The sequence below is a fragment of the Megascapheus bottae genome, chromosome 2 (genome assembly GCF_031878675.1).
Source record: "Megascapheus bottae isolate mThoBot1 chromosome 2, mThoBot2.hap1, whole genome shotgun sequence".
Classification (NCBI taxonomy): domain Eukaryota; kingdom Metazoa; phylum Chordata; class Mammalia; order Rodentia; family Geomyidae; genus Megascapheus; species Megascapheus bottae.
Window position 1 is genome coordinate 52,111,600 of NC_143510.1, and position 22,293 is coordinate 52,133,892.

A 22,293-nucleotide genomic window follows, 5' to 3' on the forward strand; every position below is an offset into this window, starting at 1 on the left:
ACAGGGCTGGTGGCCTATAAAAGTAGCCTGTAAGATTAGGTGGGGTCGCTCTCTCACTCACATCTTAGAGTCTGCTCTGACTGGTCAATATGATTCTTGACACTGGGCGTAGAATAAAACTGTTTAACTTCCGCTTTTGTGTCAGACTCGTTCCTTTGATCATGGACCCTAATATTGGGGGACTGGACCCTAACAGTAAGATATATATAATTATTTTGGGAAATATTGACACAAGCAGAATTGATTAGGGCATTATAATTTATAAATAATATTAAATATTTGAAATTCCTCTGTTAAGCTCGAGTGCAGAAAGCCTTGTCCCAAAAGTCCATCAGAAACCATCACCAATGTAGAAGCAAGGAAGTCTTTAATGCAAGCTTGAGCTTGGGTCTCCCACCTACATGGCTACAACCAGTGACGCTGAGGGGTACTGCATCTTTTATACATTCTTTTTGGGGAGACAAGGACTAAGCACACATCATTATACCTTGTAACAAATCATCACACACCGCAGGAAATTCATAAAACAGCTCTATAATATGATTGGTATACTACCAGACGGGAAAGAATCAGAAACAAATTATTGGTGAGGTTTGGGGGCTGATGTACTTTGAACTGGTTGGGTGACACCACTAGGGCTAAACTTCAGGGTTTCTGGTCTAGACAGTGATTACCAGACTCCAGGAAGGGCTGTTCTGGTATTACAGATGTTGGCATCTTAGTCACTATCTGTGGTTCCTGGAGTTGCTTCACACTAGGCATTTCCTGGTATTAGGACAGAAAGTGGGTGAAGGGTCACAGCACAACATAGGGCCTCAGCAATAAGGCAGTGAAATGGGTACAGAAGCAGAATTAGCAGTTCATTAGTGACTACAAAATGGTGGTTACACATTTATGTGTTCATATTTTCTGGTCTTCCACCAAATAGGGAAACACTACCTTCCCAACTTCATTTCTTCAGGTCTTATGATTCTCATATATTGAAAATAACAGGCTGCTCTTCCCCGTAGTTCTGCAGCTTGAGCAGTAGGCCTGGCTGTTGTGCTGTCCTTGAGCATCTTTAGCTCAAGGCTAGTGCTCTGCCACTTTAAGCCTCAGTGCCCCTTCCAGCTTTTTCTGAATAGTTTATTGGAGATAAGCATCTCAGAGACTTTTCTGCCCAGTCTAAGTTCGAAGCACAATCCTCAGATCTCAGACTTCTGAGTATCTAGGATCATAGGCATAAGCCACCAGTGCCTGGCCCAGCTGTTTTTTGATAATCAGATGAATGCTGATAGAATCTTGGGGACAATGGAACACTCCCTGTTCCTCTAGGCCTCTGACTTATCTTTACACTACTCTGAAGTGGTAATTGTAAAGATTTTAGTTGTAAAGATTTCAACTCTTTTAATATAGCCCAGACTTAGACTTTCCCTTTGGCTTTTTTTTAGAAATGTTGATCAAGAAATCACTGGTACTTCCTTACTTCCATTCCTTCCTAAAATGTGCTTATTGTTTATCTACCTTAATACAGCTGTACAGTTTAGTACTTTCATGTTCTTTTGTATGGCAAGCAAATTCCTACTTATTTTTGAGATACACCTTCCACATCCAGTGTTTTTTTTTCACTCGTGCTCCAAATCCAATGTGCTTGTTATGGTCCCTCATTCGCCTTTCCCATGTTATTGAACTTACCCCATTACTTTTATCTAGTTATTTTCCATACTACTGAGAAAACTTTATACTTCTGAAATTTACTTTTAATGTTTAATGCATGGTAGGCCCCTGGTAGTAGTTTTTGGATTAATTAGGCAAGATTTCAATATCAAACTGCACAAAAGGATTTCAAACTGCCATCCCCTCTGCACCAGTGGCTGACGAGGCAAATAGCGATGTGCACAGCCTTCGCAGGAGTCAAGTGTTATTTATGTTCCCAACCTGGGAAAACCAGCTTCATTGGAAGAAGCAGGGAACTTGCCTTTATGGCCCTGTGGACTTACTGGTTGGTATAATTATGAGGGTGTTTCGGATGCTTTTTGTATAGCATACAGTCATCCCTCCTACATCCTGGAAAACAATTTGCAGGCCATCGTAGTTATAATGTTTTTTTACTTTGGTGTATTATAAACATGTTTTTGTATTCACTAAAGCTCATGAAATAAATTTTCTTTCATTTACATGAAATAACTTCAAAACACCAAGTATTCTATGCAAGGAAACCACTATAACTGATTCATTCAGTATCTACAGTGGTCCTACATGTCATGTTTTTTCTTAGGTGCTGAGGGAGGTAGCTTTATCAGCACTTTCTCCTTTTGGAGCTTCTAGTAGAGGAGAAATGTGTGGTGTATCAAATGATGGCTGCTATGAAGAACGGTTCAGGGAATAAAGGGTGAATGTGACTTGGGGATGGGTGCTATTTTATTTCCAGAGGTTGGGAAGGTACATCTAAGCACTTGTCTTCTGCTTTAACCTGTATGTCTTTATGTCTTCACATTACACCTTGTTGCATAATGCCATTAGACATTCAGTACATTAATAAGTGGAAATTCTAATAGTAAATTATGGAATGAGTGGTATTTTTGAGCTCATGTTTGTTATATATGAAGGTAGGACTTATTAGTGTGTATGTGTCCCTCAAAGACTTTGTTGAATTTTTAAAAATTCTCTCTTCTCTTTCTCTACTTCCTTGGGACCCATTCCTATCCGCCCCCCAGTGAAGGTACCTCATTTGCCACAGACTCTCCTACAGGACTCTGTAGCTGTCCAGTGTCTATACTCTGTCTAACCATATGAGATAGCATCATGAATGTATTAAGATACATTTAATATAGCTACACTCAAGTATGCATTATGTATTAATGTTGATGTTTTGGTTTTTTTCTACTTCCAATGATGCCGGGGCCTACTGGCAGCAAATTGGGGTTCTTGAAATAGGGGACAGGGACTGGAAAAAAATAGAAGAAAGACAAACACATCGGGTCCGGGAGGTCTGCAGCCCAGGTAAAAACTGCAGCCCCGTTTATTCTCAATTTAAGGCTTATATCCCCTCTTGAAACCAGGGAAATTCCAGGTGTTACATTCATATAGTAAATCTCAGGTCATTTAAACAGAATAAGGCCAGAAAACAATAAGACAATAAAGCAATTGTCTGATACAAATCAAGGTACAGTTTGATTCCACTCTGGCTCCCAACACAGTGAAAATCATTTTTTCATTGTTTTGAGTGATGTGTCCTAAAATTTAAACTCTGCTAAAGGATTTTTTATGATGTTTAAATTTGTTTGATTCATTACTGTAAATTTTTTCACGTGAACCAGATTTTATGACTTGGTTAAGGGCTTTTCTGTTTGGGCATGTTGATAAAGTTTCTGACTACTGTGAATGAGTTAATGCTGACTACAATGAGATTATGACCTTTTGATATACTCCTCTGAATACAGTACAGTGAGATGAGAGTCATGACTAAAAAAAATCTCACCATCAAATTACATTCCTAGCTTTGTAGTCCTATGAATTCTCTGGTGTTCATTCATTTGTGAGCTGTGTCTAAACACATTTGATGGCATTAAAAAAAAATTCAACGGGTTTTAATTATTGTTGTTCTGTTGCTACTGTCCAAGTGCCCCTTTCTAGCTCCTGTGAGTTACTCCTATGCCACAGAACCCAGCATTCTCTACTTCTTTAGTATCCCTTCCCTGTAATCTTTGAACACAGTATGAAATGTCCTATTATAGAAGTGTTACATGAAGATACATTCAGTACAGCCACAGTTAAAGTATCAATGATGTACTTATCCTGGTGTTAAGTATCTAGGTTCTTTTTCCTACTTTTAGTGAAAATTTCCATGTAGAATGTTTTAGAACATGTAATTTTTATTAAAAATAAAATCATATTCCCCTAAAAAATGTAGCCTTTCACCTACAACAAAGATAATAATGAATTCAAGGTTTAATCTGATTTCACAAATCCCTATTATTTCTAGGATTCACTAAGAATTATAAGTAATTAGATACAACATCTGGAATTCAATAGTGTTTGCCTAAAGCTGCTACTAATTATGCTTAGATATAACTTCTCAGTTATTGTAAGTCAGAAGGAAAAATGTTCCAACAGAATCTCAATTTATTTATATATGTGACATCCCCTCAACACAGCACTCTTGAATTTCATGTTCTTCATTCACTTTGGAGGTCATCATAAGAAATTCTCTCACTTCAAAGACTAAGTACAATTTTTAAATTACTCCAATTTTTTATCTCTTGTCTATCACAATATTAATTACCTAGGATAAACCTTCTCATATCCTGTGTTTGATTCTGACAATCTCAGCAATGCAGAATGCTAATGGCAAATAGAAAATTCTCAGCAGCATGTATAGAAATTAAAATAATTAAACAAGCATGTACTACACTGGCTCACTTTGTGACAGGATAAACCTGGCACTTTTGAGAACAGAAGTTTCTTCATAAACATAGACTTTAATATTTTCATTTGCAGAAGGCAAAGAATAGAAAGTCCTCAAAAAGGAGACTACATATCTTATCTTGTTATCTGATATATGGTATATATGTTTATTTGTTTATTTGAAATAGGATAGGGAACAGGGGAAAACAAAATGAAGGGAGGGTGGAGGGAGGGAAATGGAGACAAAAACATGAGAAAGGGTAGCAATGTTGTGAAGTAATGCACCTTCTATCTGGTGAATATAATGTAACCCTTCTATTAATTACAATAAAAAATATTAAAAAGGAAGAAAACTATAGAGCATGGCAGTGATATCTACATGATATAAATACTGAGGTAAAAAACCATACATCATTTTCACATTGACACTCCAGCAGCATGTTCTTTCTGTCCAAATGTGCCCTTGTTTTGAGAAGAATAAAACCTTTGAAGTACTTGCTTGAAAGCATCTTTCACCTGCTGGTTCCTTAGAGCATAGATGAAAGGGTTCAGTAAAGGGGCCACAGAAGTGTAGAGCACCGCCACTCCTTTATTGAAAGTCACCCTTTCCTTTGCGGAGGGCTTCGTGTACATAAAGATACAACTCCCATAGGTGATGGAGACAACAACCATGTGTGAGGAACAGGTAGAGAAGGCTTTTGTTCGTTGCTGGGCTGAAGGGAATTTTATAACAGTTTTGATGATGAATGTGTAGGAGAGAACCACAAAAAAGAATGTGATGACAAGTGTCAACAAAGCCAAGACAAAAGCCAACAATTCAATGAAGTGCGTATCTGTACAAGAGAGCTGCAGGACCGGGGAAGTGTCACAGAGGAAGTGATCAATGGTCCTGGATGCACAGAAATCCAGCTGGAGTCCTAAGAGCAAAGGGGGAAGGATGGTTAAGAACCCAATTCCCCAGGAGCTGAGCACGAGCTGGTGGCACACCTTGGTGTTCATGATGACGGGGTAATGCAGGGGTTTGCAGATGGCCACGTAGCGGTCATAGGACATGGCAGCCAGGAGGTAAAACTCTGTGAGGCCTAATAGGAAAAAAAAGAAGAGTTGAGTGGCACAGCCATTGTAGGAGATGGTTTTGTCTCCTGTGAGAATGCTGGTCAAGAAGCGGGGGATGCCGACGGTGGTGACTGAAATCTCTAAGAAGGAGAAATTGCGAAGGAAGTAGTACATGGGCGTCTTGAGGCGGGGGTCCAGCAGGGTGAGCAGGATGACGACAAAGTTCCCTACCAGACCCAGGACGTAATTGACCAAGAGGAACAGGAAAACCACGATTTGTAGCTGAGGGTCATCTGTCAGTCCCAGCAGGATGAACACGATCTCCTCTGATTTGTTCTTCATTTCTCCCGTTGTTTTAAAAGAACTACAGAAAATTGAAAATAACATCACTTGTAAGAAAAGACATTTCTGCCCGTTAAGTCATGCAAACCATCATACGCAAGTGTCTCGATGTCCAAAGTTTGCACAAATCAGAGTTCAGAGCAACAAAAGTATGTTCAATTTTATCCGTATGTTGAGACAAATGTAGAGATTTTTCACTTGTTCAGAATTCAACCAGACTTGCCAATGTATAAGAAGACATAATAGTTATTTGAAATGTAGGCCCTCAATTTGGTTCATGGTAATCTCTCACCCATCTTTCAATTCTTCTAAAACAGATAGTCTAATTATTTTACTTCCTGAATTGAGCTAATATTTCAAGTAAATTATCACATGTGACATAATAATTACAGAAAATTATTTCTTCCCAGAAAATATAAAATCTAGAAAATTAGAAATACTTGTGACAATATCCAAAACTTCTCAGAAAGAAAGTTTTAAGGAAAAATACATGTGTAGTTCATGTGCGTGTCCACTGATGTGAGTTACTTAGAAAATAATGGAAAATCAAGAAGATAATCTAATTTTTGTGGGCAGCCCTTAAGTCAGATAAACACTGTCTGATAAACACTATCCATCTTCTGTCTTTTCCTAACTATCCTATTGTCACCTGTCATGTATAAAGGATCTCTATGGGAAAATATAGTGTCTAAAGTTCAGTTAGAGTTTTTGATGTTTGTGTGATGTTTATTCATATTTTACAGGTAATTACATTAATACAACAAATTGTGGTGTTTTTACTATCTTGATTCTATTTTAAAGTTTTCATTTACTTGTTCTAATACAATTATAATTTCTAAAAAGAAGTAGTTAAAACTTTATGTGAGTAATAGAAGAACTGTAACACTGAAAAATAAATTTGGGGGGAAAAATGCCAGAGTTAGGGCCAGGGGTTTGGCCTAGTGATATAATGCTTGCTGAGTATGCACAAAGACCCAGGTTCCTTTCCTCAGTACCACATACATTGGAAAAAGCCAGAAGTGGTGCTGAGGCTCAAGTGTTAGAGCTCTACCTTGAGAAAGTCCAAGGACAGTGCTTAGGCCCTGAGCTCAAGCACAGTGCTGGCAAATAATAATAATAATAATAATAATAATAATAATAATACAAGAGTTAAACATCATATCATATTCCACTTACCTTTAGATTCTGTAAAACAGAACCAAACTTACATATGAACAATGGTCTGTACTTGGGGTCTTAAAACACATATACAAATCCAGGCATCAGTGGCTTAGACCTTAAGTCTTTGCTACTCAAGAAGCTGAGATCCGAAGATCATGATTCAAAGCCAACCCAGGCCATAAAATCCATGAGACTTTTATCTCCAATCAACTACCAAAAAGCCTAAAGAGAAGTAGTAGCTAATGCAGTAGAGTGCCACCCTTGAGCAAATATGTCAGGAAGAGCACCCAGGTCCCAAGATTAAGCCAAAAAAACTACATAGAGAAACAAATGTTAGCTTATGTTCATAATGAATAAGTCACAAGACTGATTCTTAAGTGCTACTATTTTATGGATATATTTTTCTGACTTTTTCATGTAAAAGAAAACAGTTGATTTGCTCTTCTTATGAAAGTTCTTAATATTTCATCTCTGATGACATTTATCCCAGGTACCATTTCGTCCCCCAAACAACAATTTGATTATGATCATGTTGAAATATGTATACATGAGCCAAAGTAACATTAACATTTTTCTCTGAGTTACGGTTTTCCAAACAGATCCTCGTGATTTGAAACACACAATGGAGTGTTGTAAACAAAGACAAATGTTTAACACAGATGAGAAATAATCATATTTGTAAGTAATACAATAAGTATTTTTAACTCATGGTAATAAGTTTAAGAAAAAATGAAGGATTAAAACTGTTGGAAAGGGGCTGGGAGTTTGGCCTAACGGTAAGAGTGCTTGCCTAGCATGCACAAAGGCCAGGGTACGATTCCTCGGTACTACATATATAGAAAAAAGCTGAAAGTTCCCTTGTTTATCTCATATTGTTACAATTTTTCACCTTGTTATCTGATATATTTTATATGTGCTTAATTGGTTATTTGAAATTGGATAGGGAAGGAGAGAAATCAAGATAAGCAGGAGGAGGGTGGGAGGGAAATGGGGACCATGTCATGAGAAAGGGTATCAATGTTTGTGAAGTTATGCACCTTCTATCTGGTGAATATGATGTATCCCTTCTATTAATCACAATAAAAAATTATTTAAAAAAAGAAAAAAGAAAAAAGCTGGAAGTGGTGCTGTGGCTCAAGTGGTAGAGTTCTAACCTTGAGAAAGCCCAAGGACAGTGCTCAGGCCCTGAATTCAGTCACCACAACTGGCAAAAAAAACTGTTGGAAATTATTTTATAAAATTTTAAGCAAAGATATAATAAGGGGAAAACAATAAGCTTCTATGGTTACCATATACAACTTTGCTTACTTTCTAAAAGTGAATAGTAAGTATATGTGGATTTCGGGGCCGGGAGTTTGGCCTAGTGGTAGAGTGCTTGCCTAGCATGCATGAAGACCCGGGTTTGATTCCTCGGTACCACATACATAGAAAAAAGCCAGAAATGGTGCTGAGGCTCAAGTGGTAGAGCTCTAACCTTGAGAAAGTCCAAGGACAGTGCTCAGGCTCTGAGCTCAATCCCATGACTGGCAAAAAAAAAAAAAAAAAAAAAGAATATGTGGATTTCACAGGTCAATTTGATCTGAAGAAAAAGTATTCAAGGTATATCAAAAATTTCAAACTCTCAATGAGTGATAGCTAATTGTGAAAGATGTAGTTAGGCCTATAAAAATATTGGTATTAAATGTCAGGCAAGTAAGCAATTAAGTATCAACAATCTTGTACCTAATGAGAAGTGTGTGTGTGTGTGTGTGTGTGTGTGTGTGTGTGTGTGTGTGTGTGTATCAGTCACTACTCCCAATGCTTATAAATACTATGTGGAAAGTGAAGACTTGTAAAAATGTTTTGAATTCATAGCATTTGGCCATATGAAGAGAAGACATTTTCCCAAGTCCTGACTATAAAAATGACAGTTTTATAAAAATTCTCATGCAAGTTATGAAACAAATTCCAAAGTACAGAACATTTCCCCTAAAACTAATTGTTGATTCCTCCAAGCAAATTCCCATGTTAGGTGTCTTAATTATCTCAATAAAATAGTAAAGTCTACTTTTTATTTTGCCAGTCCTAGGGCTTAAACTCAGGGCCTGGGCACGGTCCTTGGGATTTCTCAAGGCTAGCACTCTACCACTGGGTCACAGTACCACCTTCAGCTTTTCTGTGTATGAGGTACCAAGGAATTTAAGCCAGGTACTTGTGCATGCTAGGCAAGCATTCTATTACTAAGCCATGCTCTCAGCTCCAATTAAGTCCATTTTTAAATGGAAAAGATTTCCAGGCACCCATGACTCACATCTATAATGCTACCTACTCAGGAAGGTGAGATCTAAGCTCAGTGTTCAAAGTCAGCCCAAGCAGGTAAGTCCGTGAGATTCTTAGCTATAATTAACCACCAAAAAGCTGGAAGTAGAACTGTGGCTCAAGTTGTAGAATACTAGCTTTAAGAAGAAGAAAAAAAAAGGACCAACACCAAAAAAAGAAAAGAAAACAGTGTAAGATTGTATGTTCAGTACAAGGGTATTAATAGATTTCCAATGTCTGAAACATGATTGTTATCTTTAGAAACAGAAGCACGTGCAAAAATAAATACCCAAAGAACAAAACAGTAAAAAAAGAAGAAGAAGAAGAAGCCTTTCTAGTGTTATCTACAGGAATTTACAGGAGATAATGTTTGATGTTTTATATCTTTTACTTTTATTTATTTATTCTGCCAATCCTAGGGCTCAAACTCTGGACTTGGTCACTGTCCCTGAGCTGCTATTTTATTAATGTCAATGCTCTACGACTTGAATCATAGCACCACTTCTGGCTTTTCCTGTGATTAATTGTAGATAAGTGTCATAGACTTCCCTGACTGAACTGGCTTCATACTGCAATCCTAAGATCTCAGTTGCCTGAATAGCTAGGTTTACAGGCATGAACCACTGACATCTGGCTTGAATATTTGAATCTTTCTTGAGCTCTATGAAGAGATGAGGCAGGGTAATCTCAACAGGTGAAACAGCCCTAGACAAAGAATTATAACCCAATTTGGTTTCGAATCTCCTAATATTTAGTATTATCTTTATCTCTGCTAAAATTAAAAAAAGAACAGTACCTAGTGCCTAGAATTCTTTAGCATGATCACATGATTATAAAACAGTAAGTTATACAATGTTTTAGTTTACAGAAATCAGCACCAACATTGACTTAAGTGCATAACAGTATTTAAATTCAAATTTCCTCATGTGAAACTATTGATTTTCTCACTTTATCAATCACATACACCATGTATTTCTAAAGCATACTCTATAAGATAAAACAACACAAATTGCAACATGATATCATTTGAGCAGGAACAAATAAATGAAAGTCATTTTCTTAATTATGATAAGTATTAGAAAATGAAAAGCCTTCTCAATTTAAAATCAGTTTTGCATCTTTTTTTCTTTTTACTATTTTAAGTACCTTGTATCTTCTTTTAATCTCTCAGAAGTTTATAGAAGTCAGAATTCATAGAAATCACAAACCCTTAAATAGTTTAACAGCTGTCCTTAATAAGTTGCAGAGGTTTGCCTTTGCAGAGAGCAGGAGTGATCCATTCTTCTCCATCTGAACACTTCTGTTGTAACCTAACATACATGAGTGATCTCATTATTGTCACAGATAGTATTATTCATCAATTTACTGCATGTCCTTGCAGTCATCTATCAAATTACCTTTATTATACACTTTTCTGTGATGCATTTCATTGTGGACTCTGGCAAGCGTGACAGCACAGTGTGAAAATTTACCTTCTTCTGACACAGGCGAGAATGCAAGCTTCTGGGTACGAGGAAATTGTTTAATGAAAACAAAGAATTCTCTAGGTAACTGATTACTAGAATATCATGTCCTCAGGGATTTGCAAACCATATGAAACAAAAGTGGTTTGTGTAGAAATAAACAAGCATGGAGGAATGCATACAACACTTGTATACACATATGCACAGGTATGTGCACACATGCTAACTTACCAGTGCTTACAGAGCATTCAGTGTAGATGTATATAAAATACATCTGTCATAATACAAGCTTTCAGAATCAACTTAATTCATACACTTGTGTTGTACATAACATTTTCTGGAAATTAAACTTCTTTAAACTGTAGATGGACATGGGAGCTGTTTTGTTATTGCAGTTGCTATTATAGATCCAAGATCAAATAGTGATTTGTTATCATAACAATTTTAATAGATTTAAGCTAAAAATTAAAATAAATAAAAACTAAAATGTATCTGTCTTTTGAAAGCAATTACTTAGTCTGGGATTTAGAAGCGGGGACAATGAAGAGTATTTTAAAGTGATGTTAGCAAAACTGTAGATCTGCTGATTTGTAGATCAGCTAGCCCTCAGCAAAACACATTACACTACTAATACCTTCTTGTTTTTTTTTAGGTTCTTACATATTTTTTTTGGTTCCTACGTATTTTTTAATGTGATTAATAGAAGGGTTACATTATATTCACCAGGTAGAAGGTGTATAACTTCACAAACATTGATACCCTTTCTTACGATATGGTCCCTCCCACCCTCCCCCTCTCTTATCTTGATTTTCCCCCCTTTCCTATCCAATTAAAAATGACCAATTAAGCACATATACAATATATCAGATAATAATGTGAAATATTGTAACAATATGAGATAACCAAGGGATGGCAAAAGAGATGAGAGATAACATAGTACATTAAGAAAAACAGTCATTCATTATTTGGCTTTTGTTTCATAATCCTGAAGGTTCTTACATTTAGTGTCATACTATTTGGCCTAATGTCTCTAGATTGGGTCCTATTGTAAATCTCTGCTAGGCGAGCCTAAGGTTTCTACTGATTATGACGAATGAGGGAAACCATTGAGCCTATGTTCCTCTGAGTCTGGCTTACTTCACTTAATACGATTTTTTCTAAGTCTTTCCATTTCCTTACAAATGGGGCGATGTCACTCTTTCTGACAGCAGCATAGAATTCCATTGTGTACAAATACCACATCTTGTTGATCCATTCATCAACTAAGGGGCATTTGGGTTGTTCCATATCTTTGCTATGGTAAACAGTGCTGCAATGAACATTGTTATGCTAGTGGATTTAGTATGTCCTTGTTTCTGGATGATTGGGCAAATGCCAAGTAGTGGAATTGCTGGGTCATAGGGAGTTCTATGTTTAGTCTTTTGAGGAACTGCCATAACTGCTTTCCCTAGTGGTTGAATGAATTTGTGCTCCCACCAACAGTGTAACAGTGATCCCTCTTGGCCACATCCCCACCAGCATCTGTTGTTATTAGATTTCTTGATCATGGCCATTCTAACTGGAGTGAGGTGGAATCTTAGAGTTGTTTTGATTTACATTTCTTTTATGGCCTCAGATGTCGAGTATTTTTTCATGTGTCTATAGGCCATTCTTATTTCTTTTTCAGAGAAGACTCTCTTTAAGTTTTGGCCCATCTTTTAATGGGATGGTTGTTTCTTTGGAGATTAGTTTTGGAGTGATTCAACTTTTTGAGCTGTTGATCTATTTTAGATATAAGGCCTTTGTCTGTTGTATGGTTAGTGAAGATCTTCTCCCACTCTGTAGGCTTTCTAATTAATTTGCTAGCTATGTCTTTTGCCATACAGAAGCTCTGCAGTCTAATTTAATCCCACTTATCCAGACTTTCTCTGGTTTGTTGTGTTTCTTGGTCCTTATTGAGAAAGTTTTGACCTGTGCCAAGGAGGCCTAGTATATCTCCTATTCCTTCTTGTAAAGTTTCCAGTGTATCTGCTTTTATCTCAAGGTCTTTGATACATTTGAAGTTAATCCTGGTGCAGGGTGACAAAGAAGGATCCAACTTGAGTTTTCTGCAGGTGCTTAACCAGTTCTGCCAGCACCACTTCTTAAACAGGCTGTCTTTCTTCCATTCTATATTTTTGGCTCCCTTATCAAAGATTAGGTGGATATAGGTTTGTGGCTTAATATCTGGGTCCTCAGTTCTATTCCATTGGTCTTCAGGCCTGTTCTTGTGCCAGTACCAAGCTGTTTTGATGATTATAGTTCTGTAGTAGAGTCTAAAGTTTGGTATTGAAATTCCTCCTGCACTGTTCTTTCTGCTAAGAAGTGTTTTGCTATATGGGGTCTTTTATTATTCCATATGAAATTTTGGATTGCCTCTTCTATTTCTTTAAAGAATGACATTGGGATATTGATGGGTATTGCATTGAATTTGTAGATAGCCCTTGGCAAGATTTTCATTTTCACGACGTTGATTCTTCCAATCCAGGAGCATGAGAGGTTTTTCCATTTCCTCAGTTCTGCTTTAATTTCCTTTTTCAGATTTTTAAAGTTTTCATCAAAAAGGTCCTTTACATTCTCAGTTAAGATAATTCGTAGGTACTTTATTTTCTTTGAGGCTATTGCAAAAGGAGTTGCTTTCCTGAGTTGTCTCGTTTCTCTTACTGTTGGCATAGAGGAAGGCAGTTGATTTTTGAGGGTTAATATTATACCCTGCTACCTTTCCAAAGTTTTGAATCCGCTCAAGGAGCTTGGGAGTGGAATCTATAGGGTTCTTTAAATACAGAACCATGTCATCTGAAGGAGGGAGAGTTTCACTTCCTCTTTCCCTATTTGGATCCCCTTTATGCTTGCTTCTTGCCTTACCAACACCTTGTTTCTTGTTGGTTCTTTCACTGAACCATTTGTGTGGCAAACACATCCATCCATGGAGATATTCTACTGTAGTTACATCGGCACAGTTTCCTTTGAGAATAAATATTATGGAATATTTAGTTTTTTCCCATATAGCAACTAATAGATTACTTCCAGTTTGGTGAATTAGGAAGAATTCACTAATAAGTGAAAGGGCCACATATTTATTTCATAACACAGATTCACAAAACATAATTTTTGTCATGTTGAAGGATATGACATTACAATTTTGGGACAAATTCCTCAAATTGGAATTGCTGAATCAAAATTAAATAGTAGGCTGGAAGTTTGGTCTAGTGGTAGAGTCCTTGCCTAGCATGCAGAAAGACCTAGGTTCGATTCCTCAGTACCACATACATAGAAAAAAGCCAGAAGTGGTGCTGAGGCTCAAGTGGTAGAGCTGTAGTCTTGAGAAAGTCCAAGGACAGTGCTCAGGCCCTGAGCTCAAGCCAGGACTGGAAAAAAAAAGTAAATAGTAGAGGTTAGCTATTGCTAAACTGTACTTTCCATGCACGTTATTGATTAGCATGAGCAAAGTATTGGGTTCCTATTGCTCCACATCCTAGAAATAAAACAGGTTCTCTTCATGTATTCAAAATGGTAGTACGTACAGCTAAGAAATATATCTAATTACCTTATTTTCACTTGTTATTATTTTAACACTATTGCTTTCACTATGAATTTTCTGTACATGCATATACCCATCCTGTTAAATTAGTGCATATTACTAATATAGAATAATAGGTTTCATTGTGACATATTCATACATGGATATAGTAGACTTTGATGATCACAACTTTCATTGCCTTTTTTGCTCTTCCCTCATCTCTTCTCTTGATTCTATTCCTCTCCTGCTTTTATTTTTGTTTTTGTTAGCAATATTTGAGTTGGATTTCAGGTAGTTTCTAGGTGGGGGATATTTCACTAGGACCCCATCTTTTTGTCTTAATTGCTTTTCAAGTAGAGTCTCATTTTTTTTCTAGACTTACCTAAGAGTCTCTTATCTATGGCTCCAATAGAGCTGAGATCACGGATGTATGTCACCATATCTGGCTCACATAGCTAGCCTTGAGCTGTGATTCTCCTGATATCCTCCTTCTGAATAGCTGGGATTACAGGTGTCAATTTCCTCTTCAGGTCATCTATTATTTTTTCTGTGATAATAATCCATATACTGTATCCAAAAAACCATGTGGTCTTTCTCTTTTGAAGTCTGCTATATTTCACTTAGGTAACCAATCTCCAATTCCACCCAAATTACTGCCAGTAACGTAATTTCTTTCTTGTTTATGTGTATAGCTCACTGTGTATATATAATAAATTATAAGTATTCATTTAGCTATTATCAGGTACCTAAGTTGAGGCCATAAATGTGAGAATACAAGTTTCTTCATTCTGTGATGACTTATTCCCCAGGTATATATCCACAAAGGGTATACGTAGATTCTGTGGTAGTCATACTGTTCTGATTTTATTTGTGTTGTTTTTTAGATACTTCATATTGTTTCCATAGAGGCAAGGTGATTGCAGTCATATTTGGAAAGTCATTGCCTATGATGTACCTTGAAGTATTTTCCCTGTTTTTCTCTAAAAAAAAAGTCAGAGGGAGAGGAGAGGTGAATAAAAACAGAGAGAGGGAGAGAGAGGGGGGGGAGAGAGAGAGAGAGAGAGAGAGAGAGAGAGAGAGAGAGAGAGAGAGAGAGAGAGAAAGGAGGAAGGGAGGGAGGGAAGGAGGGAGAGAGGGAGGGAGGGAGGGAGGAAGGAAGGAAGGAAGGAAGGAAGGAAGGAAGGAAGGAAGGAAGGAAGGAAGGAGAAATGATATGTAGTTTTTATACACATGTAATCTAAACCAATTCAAATGAATAAAAAAGCTGAAAATTTTGGCCTAATATAGCATGAGGCTAAACGAAAGGACCCCCAAGATATAGAAACAAGAGCCATATACTGTGTGATTGTTGTTCTTGATGTACTATGTTATTTCTCATCTTTTTTGTTGTCCCTTGGTTATCATATTGTTACTGTGTCTTACCTTGTTGTCTGATATATTGTTTATATGCTCATTTGTTTATTTGAAATAGGATAGGGAAGGGGGAAAAACAGGATGGGGGTGGGGGAGGAAAATGAATCCAAAAACATGAGAAGGGGTAGCAATGATTGCTAAGTATTGCATCCCCTCCCAATCATATTGTTTTTCCCCTTCCCTTTCCTATTTCAAATAAGCAAATAAACATATACAATATACCAGATAACAAAGTCAGATACAGTAACAATATGAGATTAACCAAAGGACAACAAAGGAGAAGATAAATAACATAGTACGTTAAGAACAACAGTCACAGAAGACAAAGCTCTTGTTTCCATATCCTAGTGATCTTTTCATTTAGTCTCATCCTATATGTCACTATGTACCTAGGTTTTGAGCTATTGTAATCCTCTGCTGGAGGAGTCCTAGATGTGTACTAATTACTAGAAATGAGGGAAACCATTGAGCCTATGTTCCTTTGAGTCTGGCTTACTTCACTTAATGTGTTTTTCCTCCAGGATATGGAAACAAGAGCCATATAGTGTGTGATTGTTGTTCTTAATGTGCTATGTTATTTCTCATCTCTTTTACTGTCCCTTGTTTTTTCTCATATTGTTACAGTATCTTACCTTATTATCTGATATATTGTATATATTTTTATTTGTTTATTTGAAATAGAATAGGGAAGGGGGAACAAGATGGGGGGATAGGGGAAGAGAAATGGGGACAAAAACATGAGAAGGGTATCAATGTGTGTGAAGTAATGTACCTTCTGTCTGGCTAATATAATGTAACCCTTGTATTAATTACAATAAAAAATTTTCTAGAAAAAGAAAAGCAAACCTATCTGACTCTGAATTCCTGTGTCATGTAACCAATTATAAGCTGTCCATTTTGCTTACTGACCTGCTTCACTGCTTTAACCATATTCCTAAATAGTAAGTACATTCTCTCTCAATGAAAAATTATGTAAATCTGAGTTTCTGGTTCTCAAGTTTAATGTGAAGCTACAGCTAGGATGAATTCCATTTTCTATGTGTGTGTGTGTGTGTGTGTGTGTGTGTGTGTATATATATATATATATATATATATATATATATATATATATATATAGAGAGAGAGAGAGAGAGAGAGAGAGAGAGAGAGAGAGCAGAGATGAACATGGCTGAGCAGATGTCCTTACCATATCCTGGGTTGTGTTCCTCAGGATAGATGCCCAGAAGTGGTATGGCGGGACCATAGGGAAGGACTATTTTCAGTTCTTTATGAAACCTCCAAACTGCCTTCCAGAGTGGCTGAACTAGTTTACATTTCCACCAGCAGTGCAGCAGAGTTCTTTTTTTCTCCACAGTCCTGCCAGCATTTGTTGTTGTCTGAGTTCAGAATACTGGCCATTCTGATTGGGGTGAGGTAGTATCTTAGGGTTGTTTTTATTTGCATTTCCTTCATGACCATGGATGATGAACATTTTCTCATATGCTTTTCTGCCATTTTAATCTCTTCTTTTGAGAAGTCTCTTTTTAGTTCCTTTGGCCATTTAATGATTGGTTTGTTGGGTTTGGGGATTAGTTTCTTGAGTTCCCTGTAGATACTGGATATTATGCATTTGTCTGATGTATTATTGGTAAATATCTTTTCCCAGTTGGTTGGCTGTCTTTCTACTTTAGTATTTATGCTTTTTTCTGTGCAGAAACTTTTTATTTTTAGGTAGTCCCATTTGTAGAGTCTCTCTTCAATCTGTTGTGACCCTGGGAATTTTTTGCCTGTGCCTATGAGTTCCAGTGTCTCTCCTACTCTATCATGTAGCAGTTTTAAGGTTTCAAGTCTGATATTGAGGTCTTTGATCCATTTTGAGTTAATGCTTGTGCATGGCAAAAGGCTACGATGAATTTTTAGTTTTCTGCATGTGGCTGCCAAGTTTTGCCAGTACCAATAATTGAATAGGCTTTGTTTATTCCACTGTATATCTCTGGCTTCTTTGTCAAATATAAGTTGACTATAGGTATGTGGCTTTATTTCTGGATCTTCTATTCTGTTCCATTTATCTTCTGGTGTATTTTTGTGCCAATACCAATGTGTTTTTATTATTATGGCCCTATAGTAGAGTTTGAAGTCTGGTATTGTAATACCACCTGTATTGCTCTTTTTGCCTAGAATTGTTTTGGCCATTTTAGGTCCTTTGTTTGATGGAGCCAGCCAGCAGCAAGGTGGGATTACTGATTTAGGAGGTGAGGATGACAAAAGAAAAAAGACAAAAAATGGATGGGGTAAAGAGTTCTACAGCTTAAGTCCACAGCCCAAGACTGTAGCCTAACGCTGTAAGCTTAAGACTGTAGCTCCATTTATTTCTAGTTCCAGTCTTATACACTCTCTTAAAACCAAGAAACTGTCAGGGATTACATTTGTACCAAATGGCAATCAAGTCTTAGATCAGTTAAGCAGAAAGTGATAAAGCAATAAATCAATAAAGCCAGGAAGTTCACAATACTGATGATGTAGCTCAACATTCATAGGCATGGTGTCATACATGACAGCTCATTTCTTTGTGTGATTATCTTACTCAGTGATGCAGATCCATGGGCCGGCCTGACCCCACACTCGGCTCCCAACATTTGTTGTTCCATATGAACCTTTGAATTACACCTTCTATTTCAGTAAAGAATGTCTTTGGGATTTTGATGGAGATTGCATTGAATTTGTATATCAATTTTGGCAGTATGCCATTTTCACTATATTGGTTCTCAAAGAGATTTTGATACTGAATGATCAATCAGAATTCTCATCATAAATTGCAGAAGTTCTTAAATGCCCTGTGTAATACCTGAGAGAGTCACCATCCTAACCGTGGCTCCATGCCCATGCTACATTCCACCTCATGTTACTTGAACAGAAACATTTTGCCAAATTTTACCTACATATATTATGATGGAAGGAAATGGGAGGTTGACCCGTCTGGAGAAGCACCCACTCCAAAATTAAAGCATAAAGCATTGACAATGTGACCAGTTCCACTGCCATGCTGTAAGGCTATGTAATTGTAAGTATACCTTTATTTCTTACCTCATTTTTCCCATTTTATACTCACTGTATGAGTATATATGTCACTTAGCTTTGGCTATTAGAATCTTTTTAAAAATAATTTTATTGTAATTAATAAAAGAGTTACATGATATTTGCCAGATAGAAGGTGCATTAATTCACATATATTGATACCCTTTCACATGTCTTGGTCCCCATTACCCTCCCCCCCACCCTCACCCTTCATCTTGTTTTCCTCCCTTCCCTATCCAATTTCAAATAACCAAATACAAATATATCTAATATATCAGATAACAAAGTGAAATACTGTAACAATATGAGATAATCAAGGGACAGCAAAAGAGATGAGAGATAACATAGTACATTAAGGACAACAATCATTCATTTTATGGCTTTTGTTTCACTATCCTGGATGTCCTTTCAATTAGCTTCATACTATATGGCCTTATGTATCAAGGTTTTGCTCTATTGCAAATCTCTGCTAGTAGAGCCCAAGGTTTCTACAGATTATGACTAATGAGGGAAACCATTGAGCCTAAGTTCCTTTGAGTCTGGCTTACTTCACTTAATAGGATTTTTTTCTAAGACTTTCCAATTTCTAACAAATGGGGTGATGTCGTTTTTTCTGACAGCAGCATAGAATTCCATTGTGTACAAATACCACATCTTGTTGATCCACTCATCAACTGAGGGACATCTAGGTTGGTTCCATATCTTTGCTATGGTGAATAATGTTGCAATGAACATTGTTGTGCTAGTGGATTTAGTATGCCCTAGTTTCTGGATGGTTGGGTAAATGCCAAGTAGTGGAATTGCTCGGTCATAGGGGAGCTCTATGTTTAGCCTTTTGAGGCACTGCCATACTGCTTTCCATAGTGGTTGAACAAGTTTACACTCCCACCAACAGTGTAGTAGTGATCCCTCCTGGCCACATCCCTCCAGCATCTGTTGTTATTAGTTTTCCTGATCCTGGCCATTCTAACTGGAGTGAGGTGGAATCTTAGAGTTGTTTTGATTTGCATTTCTTTTATGACCAGAGATGTTGAGCATTTCTTCATGTGTCTATAAGCCATCTTTGTTTCTTCTTCAGATAAGACTCTCTTTAAGTCTTTGGCCCATTTTTTAATGGGATAGTTGTTACTTTGGAGATTAGTTAGAATCTTGTATATAAAAGTGATAAATTGTCACTTAATTCAGAAAAGAAAAAGGTCAAAGTTTTTAAAATATTGAAAAACACTGAGCTCATATTTTTAGGGTGGCATTGATTTTGTTTTGATAGTGACTCTTCTGTTAAAATATTATCTCGAGGGCTGGGAGTGGTAGAGTGCTTGCCTAGCATACACGAAGACTTAGGTTCAATTCCTCAGTACCACATTCATAGAAAAAAAGCCAGAAGTGCTGTGACTCAAGTAGTAGAGAGCTGGCCTTGAGGAAAGTCCAAAGACAGTTCTCAGGCCCTGAGTTCAAGCCCCAGGACTGGCAAAAAAAAAATATTACCTCTATATTATGAAAGATTACACATATTTACCTAACTAAAAAAACATACTAGAACATGTTTCACTTTCAAAAAATAAGAATACGTAATCATTGTACTAGTGTTTTAACAATAAAAATCATTGTTTTTTTTTATTTTAAGCCCTACTATCTAGTTTTTACTTGTATAAAATGGTTTAAATTTTAAGCATTACTATTTAGTTTTCTTTAAAACATCACTATCCTGAGCCTCTTCATGCTCAAGGCTAATACTCTATGATCTGCTCCACAATGCCATTTTTGCCTTTTCTGAGTAGTTTATAGGAAATAAGTCTCATGAGCTGTTCTGCCTGGGCTGGCTTTGAACCACATGAGCCACCATTTCCTACAGCTCTTGTATGGCTCAGGAGTTCTTTTTATTACTCTTTGGATCAACAGAATTCTTCCTACTGACAGCTATGTCCTATGATCGTTATGTAGCCATCTGCAAGCCCTTGCACTACACAACAGTAATGAGCAGCAAGGTCTGCCTCCAGCTTGTCATTAGTTCCTGGCTTGAGGGGTTTCTCATTATCTTCCCACCAGTCATCATGGGGCTTCAGCTGGATTTCTGTGACTCCAATGTCATCGACCACTTCACCTGTGACTCCTCTCCCATGCTACTAATTGCCTGTACAGACACAACCTTCCTGGAACTCTTGGCATTTTTCCTGGCAGTATTCACTCCCATGGTGACCTTACTGCTCGTGGTCCTTTCCTATGCACTCATCCTCAGGACAATTCTGAGACTCCCTTCTGCTGAGCAGAGGAAAAAGGCCTTTTCCACTTGTTCCTCACACATGATAGTTGTCTCCATTTCTTATGGAAGCTGTATTTTCATGTATGTGAAAACTTCAGCCAAGGAGGGAGTGGCTCTGAGCAAGGGCATAGCAGTGCTCAATACCTCTGTTGCTCCAATGCTAAATCCTTCCATTTACTCCCTGAGGAACCAGCAGGTAAAGCAATCCTTTAGGCACTTGGTCAAAAAAGTACTGGCCAAATAAATTTTAAGGCAAAGAAATTCATTGCCTCAACTTTAAATGGAACCTTGTATATAATGAAATGTCAGCAATATTTACTCTAATTAATCTCTAGAAAATGGGAAGTGGGGCTGTGGCTCAAGGGTAGGGTTGTAGCCTTGAGCTGAAAAGCTCAGGGACAGTGCCCAGGCCCAGAGTTCAAGCCCCTTGACCCCCCTGCAAAAAAAAAAAAAAGAATCTTGATCTAGTCACCCCTTTCATTCTTCTCTCTTACTCCTCCCAACTCTACCTCTTCCCTTAATTTCCTTAATTGTGTAGAATGTGTAGTGAATTGTATATGTTCCTCCCTTCCCCACATTTGTCTACTCCCCCTCCCCTTCTTCTCAACCCTGCCCCTACTATCCAGGATTCCTGGTGTTTATTTTGCTGGACTGTGAGTTAGCCTTCCTAAGGAATTACATCCTTGAGTGTTTCACAGTTTTATCACAATCCTTTTCTTCAGTGCCCCTCTATCTTATTTTGCCTTTCATATTCTAAACTGATTTTCTCTTTTATCTTAAAGATAATATACATACCATATCAATACAAAAATCAAAGGCCTCCATCCTCCTCAGACACATTTGCTGTATAAATTTCAGTTTTCTCCTGAGGCACAAGTCATATGATTAGCCAATTAAGATATGATTGTTGAAATCAATATTCTACAATTCACTAGTGAGTGATTTGACAGTGCCCTATTATTCTTTTTCCCAGAAGTCATTAAGAATTTGTCATGAAGAATGTTTCTGAAATTACCAGTGGCACAAAAATAAAATTTATGTTTATGTTTACTTTTTCCCCAGAGGAAATTAGTATTAATAGGTCTCTGGGAAATAACACCTGAATAATACCAATAATTATAGAAAGTTTTTTTTCTTTAATAGCAACAAATCTTTCAACTGAAGATAAGATGTTAAGATGGTGAGTGGAGGATGTCAGATTTCTTGTGTTGAACTGAGTGAGGGAAAAACATGAAGAAAATATTTTACTGGGTATTATAAGATGAAATATTAAGGACTTTGGGAGGAAATTTACAGTTTTGTGGAAGGAGAGGGAAAAAAAC

General features: G+C 37.1%; 2 protein-coding genes across 2 annotated transcripts; one reads left to right on the forward strand and one right to left on the reverse strand.

Annotated features, from left to right (window-relative positions):
* Nucleotides 1-4,803: 4,803 nt before the first annotated feature.
* LOC150066995 (olfactory receptor 6C6-like) lies at nt 4,804-5,784 on the reverse strand. Its single transcript, XM_090353533.1, has one exon. It carries the CDS (start codon nt 5,782-5,784, stop codon nt 4,804-4,806), a length of 981 nt encoding a protein of 326 aa, XP_090209659.1.
* A 108-nt stretch (nt 5,785-5,892) lies between these two features.
* Nucleotides 5,893-21,215, forward strand: LOC150066996 (olfactory receptor 6C65-like). Its single transcript, XM_090353536.1, has 3 exons — nt 5,893-5,933; nt 17,815-17,888; nt 20,548-21,215. The coding sequence occupies exons 1-3, from the start codon at nt 5,893-5,895 to the stop codon at nt 21,213-21,215; spliced, it is 783 nt and encodes a 260-aa protein (XP_090209662.1).
* The last annotated feature ends 1,078 nt before the right edge of the window (nt 21,216-22,293 follow it).